The sequence below is a fragment of the Brachyhypopomus gauderio genome, chromosome 11, assembly GCF_052324685.1.
Source record: "Brachyhypopomus gauderio isolate BG-103 chromosome 11, BGAUD_0.2, whole genome shotgun sequence".
NCBI classification, from domain to species: Eukaryota; Metazoa; Chordata; class Actinopteri; order Gymnotiformes; family Hypopomidae; genus Brachyhypopomus; species Brachyhypopomus gauderio.
In genome coordinates this window covers 192501-210760 of record NC_135221.1, presented here as the reverse complement: position 1 = coordinate 210760, position 18260 = coordinate 192501, and the positions used below count along the sequence as shown (strand labels likewise).

Genomic DNA, 18260 nt, shown 5'->3' with positions numbered 1-18260 from the left:
GTCCATCTCTCTGCGTCTTCTCTCTCTCTATTTTTCTTGTGTGCTCTCCTCCTGTGGTTACCCCTCATTCGCTTTCTAGACCTCCTTCACCGCCACACTTTGCATGCCGTGTGAGCCCTGGGGAACCCAGCACACGGAGGTCTTCAGAAGCCCCTCCTACCCGTCCGGGGCGTGGCTGTCCCATTCTCTGCTGTGTAAAGGTGACAGCTGCCTTTGTTTCATTGCTGTGTTGTTGCAACGTCTGGTGTGAACAATAGTGATGACGGAGGGAAAGGTACAGGGATCTGAAGGTGGAGGTGTTCTCCACCTCCACCACCCAACCCCTTACAACCAGGCCAGCTCCTTATTACAAACGTAACAATGTTACATTTCAGTTCATTTGGGTCATATGTCTATTACAACAAGGAGAATGTCTTTTGAAATAAGTAGCTTGTAATTTTTTTTTTGTCAATGTTATTTAGTTACCACTGTTGATTACATAAGTACCTCTCATTTGCATTTTTACATTTTGTTTTGCTTTGCATTAACAGAATACTATCAGGTTAAAAGTAAAGAGAAATCTGTGGCATGTGGATTGGTTTATTTGAGCGCTCATCTTTATATGCAGCTTGCTTTAAGCACTAATCACGCCGTTAGCGTTAGCCTGTTACCCAGCAGACACCCCGGGGATGGGGGGGGGGGGGGGGGGGGGGGGGGGGAGGGGGGGGGGGTGAGGGTGGTGTTCACCACGCTTCACACCACGGAGTCTCCGTGCAGGATCACATGTCTCCATCAGCCGCGTCATTTGTGTCCTGAGGCCGCACCCCCCACGCTGATCCACGGCGGATGAACACGACTGTTAGGTGGCTGTGGCGGTCTCTGCCGCTCGCCACATCACCTCTCCTGTTAATGAAGTGCCAAATATTAAATCTGTTATCCGTGTTGGAGAGAGCACCAGAGAAGGGCACGTGACCTCACGTGTTGCTGGTGGGAGAGAGCACCAGAGAAGGGCACGTGACCTCGCAATCCCGAGTCTTGACCACCACCTTGACGATGCGAACGCATCCTGCCAATTAGGTGGCAGAGAGGATAGTCTGAAGACACCAGGCCACGCCCCTTCAGCACACACACATCTGAAAACAGGCCACGCCCCTTCAGGACACACACTTCTGAAAACAGACCACGCCCCTTCAGGACACACACTTCTGAAAACAGACCACGCCCCTTTAGCACACACTCTTCTGAAAACAGACCACGCCCCTTCAGGACACACACTTCTGAAAACAGACCACGCCCCCTTCAGGACACACACTTCTGACAACAACGTCCCTTTCTTCCTTCCTATCCTAGTGCTCTTCTCTGATTGGTTAGCTGAAGCCTGGATTGGCCAACTATGTCAGAAACATTTGATTGACAAAAAAATATGCCTTTATTTTACATCAAACCAGATCTTATTTCCTTTTTCATTGTATTTTTGTTATATTTGAGTTATTTTTCTCAGGGTGTTGTTAGAGAAGCTGTACTGGAATGGTTTATATTTTGTGCATTTATTTAAGAAAAACACACAACTGCAAATACAGACATGCAAAGACCAGTACATAACGTATCTGTGTTATATACATACATATATATGAAAAATATATATATATATATATCTGATATATCTGCCTATGTATCTACCACTATAAATATGTATTCAGATTGGGTTCATAAGCCGTCCTCAGTCTCCATATTCTGAAACCATTTGTTTTTTGTACCCAGATCCTATTCAGCGACAGTGACTGATGCTATGGTCGTTAAACCTGTTAAATCAGTGCTGGTGTATTTCAGATGGATCTGAGGTCGTAGCAGCTGACCTCGGGGTCAGAGTTCACCCCCCCCCCCCCCCCCCTCCCCCGGGTAACACTCCTAGGTAACCCACTGAGGTAACCAAGATACCCCCGCGAGCAACCATCATTCAGATATCACCACAGTGCTTCTGTCAAGGACTGTTGTTTGCGTTTCCTTTGTGTGAGTCTTGCTGCAACTGTACTGTGCAGTTGTGAGGCGTTTATGAGACTGTTACCCACGTCCCTCATGGTGACGCTCGGTCAGACAGCGCCCCCCCCCCCCCCCCCCCCCCCCCCCTCTCCACACCCCAGTTCCCTGTGAAACTGGAACACAAATGTTCCACTATCAACTTTACAGCAGGAGAAACTCCAACATCCACAGTCGTAAAACACGCAGCCCAGCTCACCTTGATTAAAAATGTATTAAATCTTAGGATACTGCGAATACTAATAATTCCAGCCTCACCATTATTATTTAATACCCCGTCAGACAGAGATGTAGATTTCATTAATGCAACTTCGAAATGAGACGTCTCTGGTGTGTGAGCAGAATCCCAAAGAGATGAGCTAGTTCCCCCATCTGTGAGGCCGGATCTGGTTAGACAGAGCTGAAGGGATCAAAGCTCCAGGGTTCGAATCACTATTTTCTGTGTGGGAAGCTCCTGTCTGAGGTGCAGAATAACGTCTACACCCACAGTAGTCCTCATGAATGTACACCATCTGCACCAGCTGAGCTCCCTGTTCAGGGACTGAAGTGAAGCTACGTCCACACCATCCGCACCGTACAGACCTTCAACCTGTAAAAAAAAAGAGAGAAAAAAAAGAAAATTATAAATAATAATAGAAAAAAATACCCCCATCACTGCTATATAACACAACCCTCTCAGTGATGGCTATCTGTTGGCTCACATGTCCAAAGAGAAACACGCGGTCGTACTGAGCCCTGTCGCACAGACAGTGAGCAGACGCCTGGCACGGGGCCAGCACTCTCTGTGCAGGCATGTAAGACGCTTCTGTGGACCTGCTATACTGCAGGAAAAGTCAATCCTGAAAACACGTCTCTCGCATTGTAATGGTTCTCCAGTGTATTGTGACAATTTTATTGACTGATTCTTGTCTAGCTGGTTGTCCAAAGCTTACTTTTGAATACAGCGTGGAAAGCTGTATTTTATTTGTGTGTGCGTGTGGTCGTATATATATATTAAAAAAAAAAAAAAAGTATAGAGAATTAGTCTGCTACTCAAGATGTTGTGGACCCATGACAGCTTTCACACTTCCGTTCGCTGCCTGGCACAACACAGTCCGGATCCGCACAGCAGGTTAATGAAGTCCGTGGAAGAGAACGAGCATGTCCAGACTCACGTCCAGAACTGAACTGGAGATCAATACGCTGACGTTTGGGAGTGAGAAGCCCTTCTCTGAGCTGTGTTAGCAGCAGAGCTCAGTCTAACCAATCTTCTCTCCATTTCCTCCCATTTTTTTGCCCAATCTGGGCTTCTGCACACTGCAGCGACGCCCCTGTGCTCCTCTGAGCAGGTTTCACTGGTTGCTTCCCAGAGATGTTCAGCTTGGGCTCAGATCACTCCTGCTGAACCCCACTGCATTCACCTGGGACTGCATGTGTGGCGTGAGAAGGTGCTGAGTGAATGTTTGTATGACGAGAAGACAGCTATGGCAGGTGAAACGCAGGCTCTACTGTCCCTAAGGCTCGAGTTTCAAATGAATCGAGAGAAACTGCGAAGCGTGTAGGCAGCACACAACACTTTGACAGGCGTTTTCGTTGGCGTCGGACTGCTTTTTGATTGCCTTTTTTACACTCACCTGACCCTTACTGAGTTTTAACCATCATCAAGTCTGACACTTGACCAAGACAGGTGAAAGAAAATGGCTGCCAAGCCACACATTTGATTGGTTGATTTGGATGAGCCCAGCACTGTGTGCGTGTGCAAAGCAGCGTCTGCACGTGACACGTGTCCAGGAGCTGAGCCGTCCACGCCAGAACTACACTACTGTCCCCAGGGTGGAGTGTTCCAGTTGGATCTCACTCCCCTGTAGTCCGACACCTCACCCTTACGGGCGTGAGCTCAGAGTGCTTCTAGCACAACCCTTCATAAACATGGCCACTTTTGCACACCACATTCTCCTTCAGGTACCTGCGGATACCTGCATAATCCCCAGGTGCCCCTGGCTTAGCAGCAGTATTATAGGCTGTGCGGTAAACACTGTAAAGGTATTAATGCTCATCTCTCCTGTCTGAAGTGTGTGCTCCTAGACCTCGCCAGGGCTAGTGTACAGTCTCTGTCTCTGTTTTGATGTTAAACTGGGCAAAAGTAAATGAATAAATAAATGAATAAAACAAATGTATCAGAAATGGTTGAAATACTGTGTACATATTTGAACTTTTGGTTTCTAATTTATAAAAGAAGCTTTAGCTCCTGGAGTTTCTACTTTGGTTGGTTTTTCTCTTCATGCGTAGCTTTGTGTTCTTCCTTTAGATTTCTGTAAAGTGTGTAAATATATCTTTATGATAATAAGTAATATTAAAAAGTCTTATTTTAAGAAACAAGTGTGAATTTGTCATTCATATAAGAATTGCGTAGGCCGTATGCTCTAGCTGCACCATTCAGGCCGTTGAGATATTTTGTGTAATCTTCTCCACTGGCAGAAGAACTTCTGAGACACTGAGGTGCCTGCACAGACCAACCCAGAAAGCAAACCTGCCCTAGATGTCCACGTCTCTGCTGTCTGAGCCTGGCAGCTCAGTTTCCATTAACCACGTTACTGTCCACTGAACACGCCAAGCATGTGCCAAACAAGCTCTGTCCTGAGTGGTGTGCAGGTCTCGCACAGACACATTTCAACAAGGTCTGATGCAGAAGCAGGATTGTGGGTGAGAGGTCAGATGAAGGTCACGGTGGGAGGTCAAAGGCAAACAGGATTATCAGGATGATCAGGAAGAAAATAATTTTACTGTAGAAAGAGCTGCTGAAAACAAAATCACTGATACCAGTGAATTATAAAACTACTACTATCAAAATGACATTACCTTCAGGAACCGTGAAGGTGGCATAAATAAACATGATTTACACTCTGGGTGCATCTCACCTGCGAAAGGCGTCTAATAGCAGGCCGGGTGAAAGAGAGGTTGGAGTGAAAGGAGAGGAGGCTGGGACTTGTGGGACTTGCGGGACATACAGGACTTGCTCTGGGAAATGTCTGCTTAGCATGCGTAGCTGACACTGCCTGAGAGACTGCAGACGCCCCGGCATGCCAGCACCCCCAATCTGAAGAGGTTATGTCATCAAACCCAGGTCAGCTGTGTAATTGGGCAGGAGGTCGCCAAGGTGATATGGAGCGTGACAACGGAGATCTAGAGTTACAGTGCGACGGTGGCCATGGCGACGTCTCCAGGAGGCGGTTAAGATTCCCAGACTGCTCAGGGGTTGGTGAGGGGCGCTGGCATTAATCTCATCACTTCATCAGCTCAAATGTCTAGTGGATTCTCAACATGCACATGTGCTTGACCTCTAGGCTGAATGCACCTCAGGTGGAACTTGCAGGAGTGGGTAATGTGTCACGTACTCTCTCTCTCTCTCTCTCTCTCTCTAAGTTATTCATTATGGGATGGTAAGCAGGCCTGAAGAGACACGTTGTAGATGGAAACACGGGCAGCTTTGATGAGGTTAAGTTGAAGCTTCAGCAAAGCGGTGCTGTCTGGAGTCCTGCTAGCTCCCGATTTCAACCATCACACTGTGAGATGCTATGAGATGCCGCGAGACGCTGTGAGACGCTGTGACATGCCATGAGACACTGTGAGATGCCATGAGACACTGTATGATTCTAAGACACTGTGAGACACAATGAGACACTGCACGACACTGTTAGATGTTGTTAGACACTATGAGATGCTAAGACACTGAGACACTGTTAGACACAATAAAACACTATTAGATGCTGGGAGACACTGTAAGACAGTGTGAGATACTGTGAGACAGTGTGAGATACTGTGAGACAGTGTGAGATACTGTGAGACAGTGTGAGATACTGTGAGACAGTGTAACAAAAGTCTTTGTTGAAGTGGCAGTCCTGCCATGCACCATCAGGCACATCTGCTCGGTCTGGATGGCGAATCCTGTTGCATTTCTTCTAGTTTCCAGCTCAGTCACTTCAGATTAGTCACTCAGGCTGATGGACAGTGGATCTGACAGTACGTTGTCAAATCTCCACCATTTCAGATGTCAAAACGCCAGAAAGAACATCAACTTCACAGACAATTTAATGCATTGCGGCTTCCGGGGGCCATGGGGGGGGGGGGGGGGGGCAGGAGGTGGGGGGCAGGGGGGCAGGGGTACCTGGGGTGGGGGGCAGGGGTACCTGGGGTGGGGGGCAGGGGGGGCAGGGGTACCTGGGGTGGGGGGCAGGGGTACCTGGGGTGGGGGGCAGGGGGGGGGGGGGTACCTGGGGTGGGGGGCAGGGGGGGGGGTACCTGGGGTGGGGGGCAGGGTTCCTCTTGGGCTCTTGCCTTGGGGTCTGTGACAGCGGCGAAGTGGAAGGAAAACAGTGGGAATGCAAATTGGAGCCCAGAGCAGGAACACAGAACACAGAGCTAATGCTGCTCAGCTGCAGAAACAGGACCAGCGCTGCCCAGGAGACGGATCACCGACGTGGGCAGGAAAACAAGAGCACAGGGACTCTGTGAGGGATCTGTGGGTGATCTGTGGGCACTTAGAAAGGAGTGACATGGAGAATGTCTCATTTGTTTTGGGGGACGGCTGCCAGGACTTTAGCCTCTCTGGTTACTGACCTAATCAGGGTTCTGATGTCTTGTGACCCCCCCCCAAAGAGCCCCACGGGGGTGAGCTGCTCTGAACAACTGCTCAGATCACACATGTGGGAGCTGGACTACACCTCTGAGCTCATTTCCCTCACCAGTGGGCTAAGAACTGTCCTCTAGGGTTAGACACGCAGGGACCGGCTCTGACACATTAGTCCTTCTGAGCAGAGCAGGAAACCCAGCAACCCTGTAACCCAGCAACCCTGTAACCCAGCAACCCTGTAACCCAGCAAACTAGCAACCCTGCAAACCAGCAACCCTGCAAACCAGCAACCCTGCAACCCAGCAACCCTGCAACCTAGCAACCCTGCAACCCAGCAACCCTGTAACCTAGCAACCCTGCAACCCTGTAACCTAGCAACCCAACAACCCAGCAACCTAGCAACCTAGCAACCCTGCAACCCAGCAACCCAGCAACCCAGCAACCCTGCAACCTAGCAACCCAGCAACCCTGCAACCAAGCAAACCTGCAACCCAGCAACCCTGCAACCTAGCAACCCTGCAACCCTGCAACCTAGCAACCCAGCAACCAAGCAACCCTGCAACCCAGCAACCCTGCAAACAAACGGATGTGAGCAAAGCCGGTGTCAGGACTTAACATCCATGAAACTCTTACATGTTGCTGTCGTAACGCACACTACTCTAATGGTCAGTTAACAGGTGAGTCACTTCCGAAGGCGTGGTGCAGGTGCTGGGGGGGGGGGGGTGAGCGAGGGTCTCCTGATCTTCAGCAGGAGCACCGAGAGGAACGTGCTCCTCTACGCTGACACCCACCAGCACACCAGCCTCAACGCAGGCAGCTGGTGACACTGGAAAGTGGAGCGACGCCCTACAGCAGAACAGCTGCTCCACAGAACAGGGTCTGTTTTGGCACAGGAAGGCGCATTTATAGAAGTGTTTGCTGCGGCTGTCAGAGCAAATCCACAAAATGATTCCTTCTTTAGGCACGGAAGGCGTTTAACTGGCTCCATGTGAATCCAGAAACGCAATATTTTGAGGTGTCAATGTCTCCATGAAGTTTCCAGTTAAATGTTTAACTAGCCCAAGCAATAGAAGCAGAAGGTCACAGATTAACAGGCCATTAGCAAATGGGGGAGGTTATCAGCACCAGGAGGCTCCTGGAGCCACGACCAGATAGCAAACAATAAAACATCCTGATGTATCCAGTGGTTCAGGCAGGGCTCCTGTGGCGCCTCTCAAAAGACACAAAAAAAGTAGAAAACAAAAAATGACTTGAAAACTGCTAAGAACGAGGGGGCTACACAGCACTGTTTAGAGGGAGCTGGGGGTCACATGACCGAGGGAGGACCCAAGAGAGAACTAGAGACCACATCACGGTAACAGGGTGCGGCAACTCTTTTGTGCTCTGTGAGGAAAGCGTGGAGTGTTTCGTTTGTGTTTTGTGAAGTTCAAACACCACAAACCAAACTGCTGACTGCATATTTACCACAAAAGAAACAAAGACAAAAAAGGATCATCACACTGTCAATCAGCTGTTCACTTCTGTCGGTCACCCTGGTCAGAGAGTCCAAACGCTTTCACAGGGTAAATCAGAACCCCAGCTGACCCGATCCTGGCCGGACCAGCGAGGGGGGGGGTGGTGGGGGGTGGCCCCATTGACTGCCACTCCAGCTCACAGAACATGGGAGTCATCATGAAATTACACAGGATGGAAAAAAGATCGCTGTCAGATGGCCTCGGCTGAAAGAGCCTGTTTTTAACAACGGCTTTGGGGAATTCAGCAAGCATGAAAGAAAGAGAGAGAGATGGAGATAGAGATGGAGAAGGAGAGATAGAGAGAGAGCAAGAGAGAGAGAGAGAGAGAGAGAAAGAGGGTTAGACTGCAAGTTCACTTTAGCATATTAGACAGATGAAATATTACAATGCAACGAGAAGCAAACTGTGGCAGTGCTGTAGAACTCACAAAACAGTCCATTCACTGCACCTACATTAGCTTAAACATTAGCGTAAACATTAGCCTAAACATTAGCTGAAACATTAGCTTAAACATTAGCTCAAACCACTCCATGGGCAAACAGGCTCTGGCAAATCCAGACCATTCAAGCTTTGTTCAAGCAAAACGACAGACACAGGTTATCTTTATGACCACTGGACTGGTCATACACACCTGAGCATATGAACTTGCAGTAAGAACGCAGTGATGCTACACTATCATAGGTATGGCCGCTAACACTAATCTGAACTAGATCAGATCATGCCTATTAAAGATCTTTTTAAAGATCCAGTTTTTAACAAGTTTTAAAAGATCTTTGCTTATAACCTTGCTATTAACCACATACTCTTTCATTTGAATGTCTTATAACCACCCTAGACATCTCTCTTAATTGTTAGCACAGCCAGCTGCACCTCACACAGGCTCAGCAGCTGCAGAGACGGCCCAGCCGTCCTAGACCAACCCATCCTAGACCAACCCATCCAAGACCAGCCTGTCCCGGACCAGCCCATCCCAGACCAGCCCTGAGCGGATAGCGTGTGGGCTGGTAGTGCCCCTGGAGCCCCAAAGCTCGTGTGCACCACTCCGTTTTCATGCCACCACGACCACGTGATCCCCACCCCCCAACCACTCCCACTATGCTAATGCAGGTGCTACTGTCCTTTACCACCATGGAATAAATCTGCATATCATCACCTTCCTTTAGGTTTTTAATCTATTAAAAATTCAGCATATGGTAATATCAGTAGCGTGACTGCTGCAAAGATTGGTCCTGGCAACAAATCAAAGCACAAGTCATATCAGCTCATTTATTTTTGCTGAATTGACGCACGCCTGGAATCCATTCTGCTCCGCCCCCTACGGAGGGCGTGGTCACAGCTGGACCCTGCGGTGATTGAGCCTGATTGTAAATGGATCAGATGGGGGCTGACTTACTGAAATGCCATTCTGAGGGGAGGCAGGGAGACGTTCCCTGTGATGCCTGACCCGGTTCAGACAAGCCATGGGAAAGGCACGCTGTAAAATCAGCATCTCCCCACTGCAGCCAATCACGGTGCGCCCAAACGGGAGAACCGTCCAATAGCCATGCAGACAGATAAGAGGCAACCAGCAGAGTAGCAATTTAGCGGACAAATGCGATCTTCACAGGTCAAGTGTGTGTCAACAGGCGCGTGTGCTACGGGGAAAAATACGCAGACGTCATCTGATCTTTGTCGTCATAAACGACGAGCTTAAATGACGTGGACAGATAAGTTCATTACTATGGGCTGCAAGGTTCATCCTGTTCTGAACTATTTATGCTGTAAGGTTGTTTTTCAGCAGATTTCTATGGGGAAAAAAATCCCGAATCCTCTTTTACAAACGTGGTCAGCATGACGTTTATATCATAGCTGTCTACACAACACCTAGACAGGAAAATATTTTATTAGTGTTCATGTATTTGTAAAATATTGCTCTGGTTACAAATATGAATAAGACACTAATGAACGTTTGACACTCAGAGACAAGATTGGCGCTGTGGCTGTTGCCATGGCTACCATTTGGCGGTGTGACCCGGCGTCGCTGTGGTCCAGCCGCCCGTGAGCCTGTAGCCTAACGACCACGGTGGTGCGGTGTGATCCAGATGACCTGCTGAAGAACAACAGAGCCCCTCGGCTGTGTGAGAATCTTTAAGACATTACTGCCCCCCCCCATCGCCGGTCCACCGCCTCTCCGGTAAACAAGCTTAACAGCAACAGCGGAGCGCTGATGAAATCTGTGGCCCTGTTAGCAGCAACCGGAGAAGCCGGTCTGAAACTCGGTGTACACTTCAGGCTGATAGTGAGAAGATATCTTCAACCTTCATCTTGGGAGTTCAAATACCCCGCTGGAAGGGCAAGACCTTGCTTATCCGACCCGACACAGTCGAGTTAACAGAACCGCAGAGGGCCGGCAGCTGAGTGAAAACATGGGCGGATGTTTGAGTGTCAGCCAGTGGCGTTCCCCGAGCTGCCCCTGGCACTGTGGATTCTTCATTTGTGTTCCTAGAATTCCACCCCCTAACTACCCCCCCCAAGTCACTACGCCCTTTCACCTACTGGACTGTGTAAACCAAAGCAGAGGAGTGTGAGTATTCTCTTAAGATTTCCCACATGAATGTCAATGAGTCTAATTAAGGTCAAGATGAACTTGTCCTCTGATGCAGGCTCTCCTGTGCTGGGTGTGAGTGTGTCCTGCAGAACCCCAACGAAGCCCAAACAGAAGCTGCGTGGGCTGAACGCCCGATGACCACAGCGCTTTAGCAGAGACGCCGTTTGGTGAGCGTCGTGCTCTCTCCCCTCAGGGTCTTAAACCCCTTTAATGACCCGCAAGACTTCGGCTTCTGTGTGCCTCGTTCTGAGGAACCGCAAACCTCTGACGCTCCCTGCAGATTCCCCCACGGGAGATGCTCTGATGTTTGCATGGTTGTCATGGCCAGAGATGTCCTCTGGAGAGAGGGTGAGGAAGTGGGGCTTGCTCTGCTCCTCAGGGCCACAACAACTCTCCATACTGCTGTTAGGAGGATCTGTTAGGAGGATCTGTTAGGAGGATCTGTTAGGAGGATCTGTTAGGTGGATCTGTTAGGTGGATCTGTTAGGAGGATCTGTTAGGGGGATCTGTTAGGTGGATCTGTTAGGTGGATCTGTTAGGAGGATCTGTTAGGAGGATCTGTTAGGAGGATCTGTTAGGAGGATCTGTTAGGATGATCTGTTAGGTGGATCTGTTAGGAGGATCTGTTAGGTGGATCTGTTAGGAGGATCTGTTAGGGGGATCTGTTAGGGGGATCTGTTAGGAGGATCTGTTAGGAGGATCTGTTAGGAGGATCTGTTAGGTGGATCTGTTAGGAGGATCTGTTAGGTGGATGTCCTGTAACCTAAATGATCTAGCAACAAAGCAACAAGAACAATGCTCAGTCACCCTGACATTTAATTCCACGTTGGTTATGGAGACCAGGACTGCTTGTAGTGAGATATTCTTGTACAATATGATTGTTGATTAAGTATGAGATTGCACTCTCTCAAAGAGAACCTCCCCTGTAGGACATGCCCTGCTCAAATTAGAATCACTCAAATATCAAATCCACAGTGAGAGAATACTCAAATGCTCTCGTGTGCCAGGAAATAACGATCCCATGAAAGGCATGTAACAATAACCTCCCTTTATTTACACTTCAGCATTAATGTCTGCCATTAGATATTTCTTTATTTATACTGCTAAACTTTGTCAATAACAGGTTTCATATACACACTGATGAATAAAACATATGGAAGGATTTGTCTGATTTGAAAGCTGCACTTAAGATTGTGGATTTTAGACTTCCATATGTGAGCCATGCTTCAATCTCATGATTGCATGCAATGCATCAATCTCGTGATTATTTCAATGGTAAAATAATATTTGTGTTCAACCGCTCACATGAAAACAATTAAAGGCATTAAAACAACATTTCCCCCGTTGTTATTGTAACACTGCCGGGCGGCTCTAGGGCTGTAACGTGCACTTACGCAGTGTTGTGGGGTTTTGGCTCCGTCTCTGGTGCAGGTCTCTTTCTTAAAGAGGCACTTTTGGCATTTGATCCAGCACCTCTGCACCACATTTATCTTCATCTGATGCAGCCGCCCCGTCTAGGCTGGTCTGGGCTTGTCTGGGCTGGGCTGGTCTGGATCATGGCTTCTCTGCCTTTCGGTTTGATGATTGAATACATTTTGATTTGCTGTGCTGCAGTGTAAACTTCCTGTGTGGCACCGGCCTCACAGCGGAGACTCCCAGAGGGCCGGACGCCTGAGCTGCTATTAGCCCTCCAAATTAGCGCAGTTCAAAAATGCCGCTGTACCAATGTGCTTTGTTTTAACCCCTCGTTTTTTCACTGTCGGGACTCAGATCTCTCTCTCCCCCTCTCCCTCTCTCCCTCTCTCCCCCTCTCCCCCTCTCCCTGCTCCAAGCAGTTTCCAGTTTGTGAATATTAAGCACCAAACGTGGGAATGTTTCCTAAATTGGCAGCAGATGCTGTTGATTGATGTAAGAAGTGTTGTGTCTGTAAGCTGAGCTGTAAAAGATCTCGGACATGACAGCTCCACCTGGAGAACTCAGATAAGTCACCATGATCGGACTGCGTGGGGTCAAAAATTTATACTACACTAAACATTTAATGGCTACTTATGACAGAATCGCCAAGCCAAACTACCAACAAAGAAAACCCTCATATTGTTTCAGAGCATATGGGTAGTATTACTGTAAAACCTCCCAGCTCATGGATAACATCTTTCCATCAGCGTGTACTCATTTTAAATGCCACATTCTGTTGATGTTTTCTGCAGTTATTCCACAGATAAAGAGGGATATATTGCTTGAAATAATCTTACACGAGGTGTCTCGTGTCAGATAACAGACACTTTCATCAATATGATTCGGCGCGTGCCAGTACATACACCCCGGGTGGATGCCAGATCTGATACGGGTCCTTCACTCCAGCTGAAACCGAGCATGCTTCCCTGCAAACGCTGTCAGAGCTGAGGAGGAACAGACCTGTGGTGGCAACCAGATGGATGACCAGCAGCAGAAAACCACCCTGAGGTCTGTTTCACTTTCACAGCCACTCAGAACTTCAGTCCAGCAGTGTAGCTGCAGGCTGACCAGAATAAACCACTCTGAACAGAGAGTATACGCAGTTCAACACTTTCTCCACTCGTTCTGCTGAACGATCCCCTAAAATATTATTACCAGCCATGAGGCAGAAGCACAGCAGAGCAGAAACATCACACAGCGCAGCAGAACTGAACTGGGTAATCTGAACTGGGTAATCTGAACTGGGTAATCTGAACTGGGTAATCTGAACTGGGTAATCTGAACTGAGTAATCTGAACTGGGTAATCTGAACTGAGTAATCTGAACTGGGTAATCTGAACTGGGTAATCTGAACTGAGTAATCTGAACTGAGTAATCTGAACTGAGTAATTTGAACTGGGTAATCTGAACTGGGTAATCTGAACTGGGTAATCTGAACTGAGTAATCTGAACTGGGTAATCTGAACTGGGTAATCTGAACTGGGTAATCTGAACTGAGTAATCTGAACTGGGTAATCTGAACTGAGTAATCTGAACTGAGTAATCTGAACTGGGTAATCTGAACTGGGTAATCTGAACTGAGTAATCTGAACTGGGTAATCTGAACTGAGTAATCTGAACTGAGTAATTTGAACTGGGTAATCTGAACTGGGTAATCTGAACTGGGTAATCTGAACTGAGTAATCTGAACTGGGTAATCTGAACTGGGTAATCTGAATTGAGTAATCTGAACTGGGTAATCTGAATTGAGTAATCTGAACTGGGTAATCTGGGGCTTCTGAACTGCCATCACGTGGCAGTGGCTGCAGTGTTGGGCCTGGCTGGACCAGCACATCTGGGCATCATGGGAAGTCTCATACTCATTTACTACTTTATGGTTTATGCTGAAATTCTTCAGAAAATAAATTGTATGTGCTGGGGCTTTAATGCTGTTTAAATATCTCTGTATGTCAGAGGGTAATGCAGTACATTAGATGTACATGTAAACACACACACACACACACACACACACACACACACACACACACACACACACACACACACACAAACTGGAAATGCTGTTAATTGACAAATGGGACCAGGCCAGATTTTTTTATCCTATTCCACTAATTCATCCATGTGAAGCTGCTTAATCTTAAGTCATAAGAGGGAAAATGTAGAAATACTAAATGAATCATCTAAGATATCACAATCACCCGTACCACAAAGAGGCACAGACACTAAGAGCATGAGAAAACAGGCTCAGTTCTTGTTTTACTAAAATAGACTCCCTGATCCTTTCTGAGAACCTCATTTATACTGTACACAACTGCTTCTGACAGACTCCAGCGGAACATAGACAATCCTATACCCCCCCCCCCCCCCCCCCCCCAAACATTACAACCCTACAACCCCTCAAAACCCTATAACCCCCCCAAAACCTACAACCCTACAACCCAACAACCCTACAACCATCTTTTGCACTAACTGTTTGGAAGGACAGACGTGTCCCTTGGCAGGCACCAAACACATCACTGCAGCACCCAACTACCTCGTCAAGGGAGTCTCTGCAGGTGAGGGGGGGGGGGGGGGGGGAGTGTGAACCTTCAGAACCAAGGGGTGTTGACTCTGGGATCTCTCATTCCTCTCCCAGGAATTGAAGAAGGGGCACACATGCATAAAATTAAAAATGAGAGGGAGGGGGAAGAGGAGAGAGAGAGAGGAGGGTCAACGCGGGGGGGGGGGGGGGGGGGGGGGGAACAACCCTCGTGTCCCAGCTCCAGGCTGCCAGAATGTATTATTGGTGCCCCGTTGTTAATGAAGCCCTGTCCTGATAGGCTTGTCCGTTTTGTATGTTTTCAGTTTTTATTTTCTCTCTTTACTCACCCTTTCCTCCTTAACAGTTTATTTACAGTATAAACATGGTCTTGGGTCCTTACTTTCAGAACCAGTGCTGATCTGTAATAAATGACTTCTCCCTTTCAACAGGACGATGTTTGTTTGCACAGCCGTTCAGGTTGGGATAAGATTCCCGGCCAGGCGTACCTGTCTGGGGGCAGACGAGCTGGATCGCGGGCCACCCAGGGCAGAGTCACGCCACCTGTCTCTAATCCGATTTGTCATTTGAGAGGCAGAAAAGATGCTGACTGATGGGGTCTCAACTGGGCTCAAACGTCCTGGGAGTCTTCACAGTGCTACACTGGGGGAGGGGCCTTCTCTGTGACACACACAGGGGGAGGGGCCTTCTCTGTGACACGCACTGGGGGAGGGGCCTTCTCTGTGACACGCACAGGGGGAGGGGCCTTCTCTGTGACACGCATAGGGGGAGGAGCCTTTTCTGCAACATGCACAGGGGGGAGGGGCCTTCTCTGTGATACACACAACCAGCCTTTGAATTCCTTCCATAGACATTGCCAGGAATAGTGTGCTAGGAATTAGTACAGGTGGATCACGTGTAGTGAGTTTCACCAAGACGGAAGGGCGAGTTCTTCTTTCGTTGTTGACACAGACGTCTTTGCAGCTGCCGTGTCCCACGTGCTCAATCCTCATCAAGGCCACTAGGATTAAAGGGCCTGTCACTGACCGCTGACCTGCTACCCGCCTTTGATGAGCGACCTCATGACCCCATAGTCATGGTCTGGAGGCCGACGGGAGGAATAACCTCTGACCCCTGTACGTCGCCGCTGGGCTGCGCTGGTTAACGACCATTACGGCTGGGCAGGCGGGTGTAGTGGGTGTGGGCACTGGGCCATGACGCCTCCACCCATCAACCTCCACCCACAGCTGCCTAATCAACAACCAGGCCATTAAAGCAGCATTCCAGACAGCACAGCATCTGAGAAATCACTGCCACTCTAACGAGACCATCTCAGCTCAAACACACATCTAATGAGACCATCTCAGCTCAAACACACATTTGTTCACGGCACAGCAGAAAGTCAAATTATGAAAACGCTAATTATGACTAAACTGTACAAGAATTAACATGACGTAGCATATTTGCATAGAAAAGTACATTACCACTGTGTACAAATTTATTAATTCATCGTATCCATTTTGGACTGATTTAGCAAGCAGCCGAATATGAGGAGATCATTGTAACACAGTGTTTAAGGCCAACTGTGGTACGCAGAGAGACAGTGAACACAGACAGAACCAGGAAGAGTAACACCCTTCATCCCCATGAGCTCTGCGCTGTCTCTGGGTCTCTGGACGTCTCCTGCAGCACGAACAGGCCCGAACCAGCAGGAGCCCTCCAGAACACACGGACTGTGTGCACACCACAAGGCTCCAGAAGGCTGTGAGTGTGTGTGGTTGGGGGTGTATGTCACAGATCTAATGCCCTAGAGCACAAAGAATGATGAAGTGAGCGAGCAGTAAAACTGCCCCAAGACCAGAGCTGCTTCCTCCCTGGTCACCATGTTCAACATCTACACAATTAGAGGCGTCAGCAGTACGGCTGCTCAGCTCTGTAAGGGGGTTAAACTGCCCCCCAGGGCTCTGGTCTCCAATTATCTTATCTCCTCCAGAATTAGCAGCGTTTTTAACCCTAAATGCAGGGAAATGTAATGGCTTAACAAAGTTGACTAACAGCACAGACAGCCAAGTTGTGAAGTGAAGTTTGAAGAATGAGGAAGGTGCCAGGGTGAAGAGACGTTAGAGAGGTTTCAGAGCGGCAGCTCACACCCCAGACGGGACCCCAGTTAAACTGCTGCTCAGAGACAAGGAAGACATTCTGACAACAGTGAATGATTTAGACTCAGCAAAAGTTTTAATTAATGATTTTAACAAGCTCATTTTGTCAAACACCTAAACAACATGAACACTGAACACTAAAAGATACCAGTGTGCTTAAAAGAACCAGCTATAGATGGAATGAGGATGATGACGATGATAGAGATGAATCCAATAGGGTCAGGGATTCTTCTTAGACAGCGAAAGCCAACCAGTAGTGCTGCGACCGTGTAGGAGAGGGCAAAGGTTAAGAGGATAGAACTGGTCAGTGTTTGAGTGTGGGATGAGAACATTCTGCAGAACCATAGTCGTGTGTGTGTGTGTGTGTGTGTGTGTGTGTGTGTGTGTGTGCGTGTGCGTGCGTGCGTGCGTGCGTGTGTGCGTGCGTGCGTGTATGTGTGTGTGTGTGTGTGTGTGTGTGTGTGTGTGTGTGTGTGTGTGTGTGTGTGTGTCATGTACATTTGGACAGAGATTAGTGACACAGCTCCAAGCACTAGAAGCAGATCCAAGCTTCAGTCATAATCTGAGGCTGACACCCTGATGTTGGACTGTCAGCCTTCAAAACTGTGATTCTATGATTTCACCCAAACATGGCAGTGAAGGCCATCTGGACATGGGCTCACCCGTCACATACCAGAGTAAAACCATTATCTGGGAGACCACTGCCATGCTGGTTTATCTGGGAGACCACTGCCATGCTGGTTTATCTGCAGGAGACCACTGCACATGCTCAGACACACGCAGGTCTGCACTGCTGCCGTTTTTAGCCTGTCTCACTCTGGTGCCTGAAGCAAACAAGTGTTAGTTTATTGTGTTGTCTGCAGCAGTCCAGAGAAGAGCAGCGTGTGAGTGTGTGTGTGTGTGTGTGTGTGTGTGTGTGTGTGTGTGTGTGTGTGTGTAGTTTCTCAGCTCTTTTCCACCTCACACACAGTAAAGTCTCCCCTCCTCCTCCTCCACCAAACCCCTAGGACACAGAAGGTAGAGAAACAAACAGCCTAGTTTGGTCAACACAAACAAGTCATTGCTTTTATTTTCTACTGTTATTGCCAGGATAACGGGGCAGTTGACAGTGGGTGGTGCTTTAAATGCCGTGCAGGACCTGAGATAACTCTGCTCTTCCCCGGGTCAGTCCTGAGATAACTCCGCTCTTCCCCGGGTCAGTCCTGAGATAACTCTGCTCTTCCCCGGGTCAGTCCTGGGATAACTCTGCTCTTCCCCGGGTCAGTCCTGAGATAACTCCGCTCTTCCCCGGGTCAGTCCTGGGATAACTCTGCTCTTCCCCGGGTCAGTCCTGAGATAACTCCGCTCTTGGTCAAACAGATGGTCAAACTTGACCTTCTGCTTTGAAAAGAAACTAACTCCCTAG

The 18260-nt window shown here is 48.5% G+C and overlaps 1 protein-coding gene across 2 annotated transcripts in view; it reads right to left on the bottom strand.

The window, feature by feature from the left end:
• Window positions 1-2106: 2106 nt before the first annotated feature.
• The window catches only part of vimr2 (vimentin-related 2), a 29529-nt gene continuing 13375 nt past the window's right edge, over window positions 2107-18260 (bottom strand). The window contains exon 10 of one of the 2 annotated variants that reach the window (XM_077020945.1): window positions 2107-2605. In XM_077020945.1, the coding sequence (XP_076877060.1) occupies window positions 2569-2605 (37 nt within the window). In that variant the 3' untranslated portion in view covers window positions 2107-2568. Of the gene's footprint in view, window positions 2606-16907; window positions 17859-18260 lie in introns of those variants that run through there. The other variant, XM_077020944.1, reaches the window with a different exon arrangement.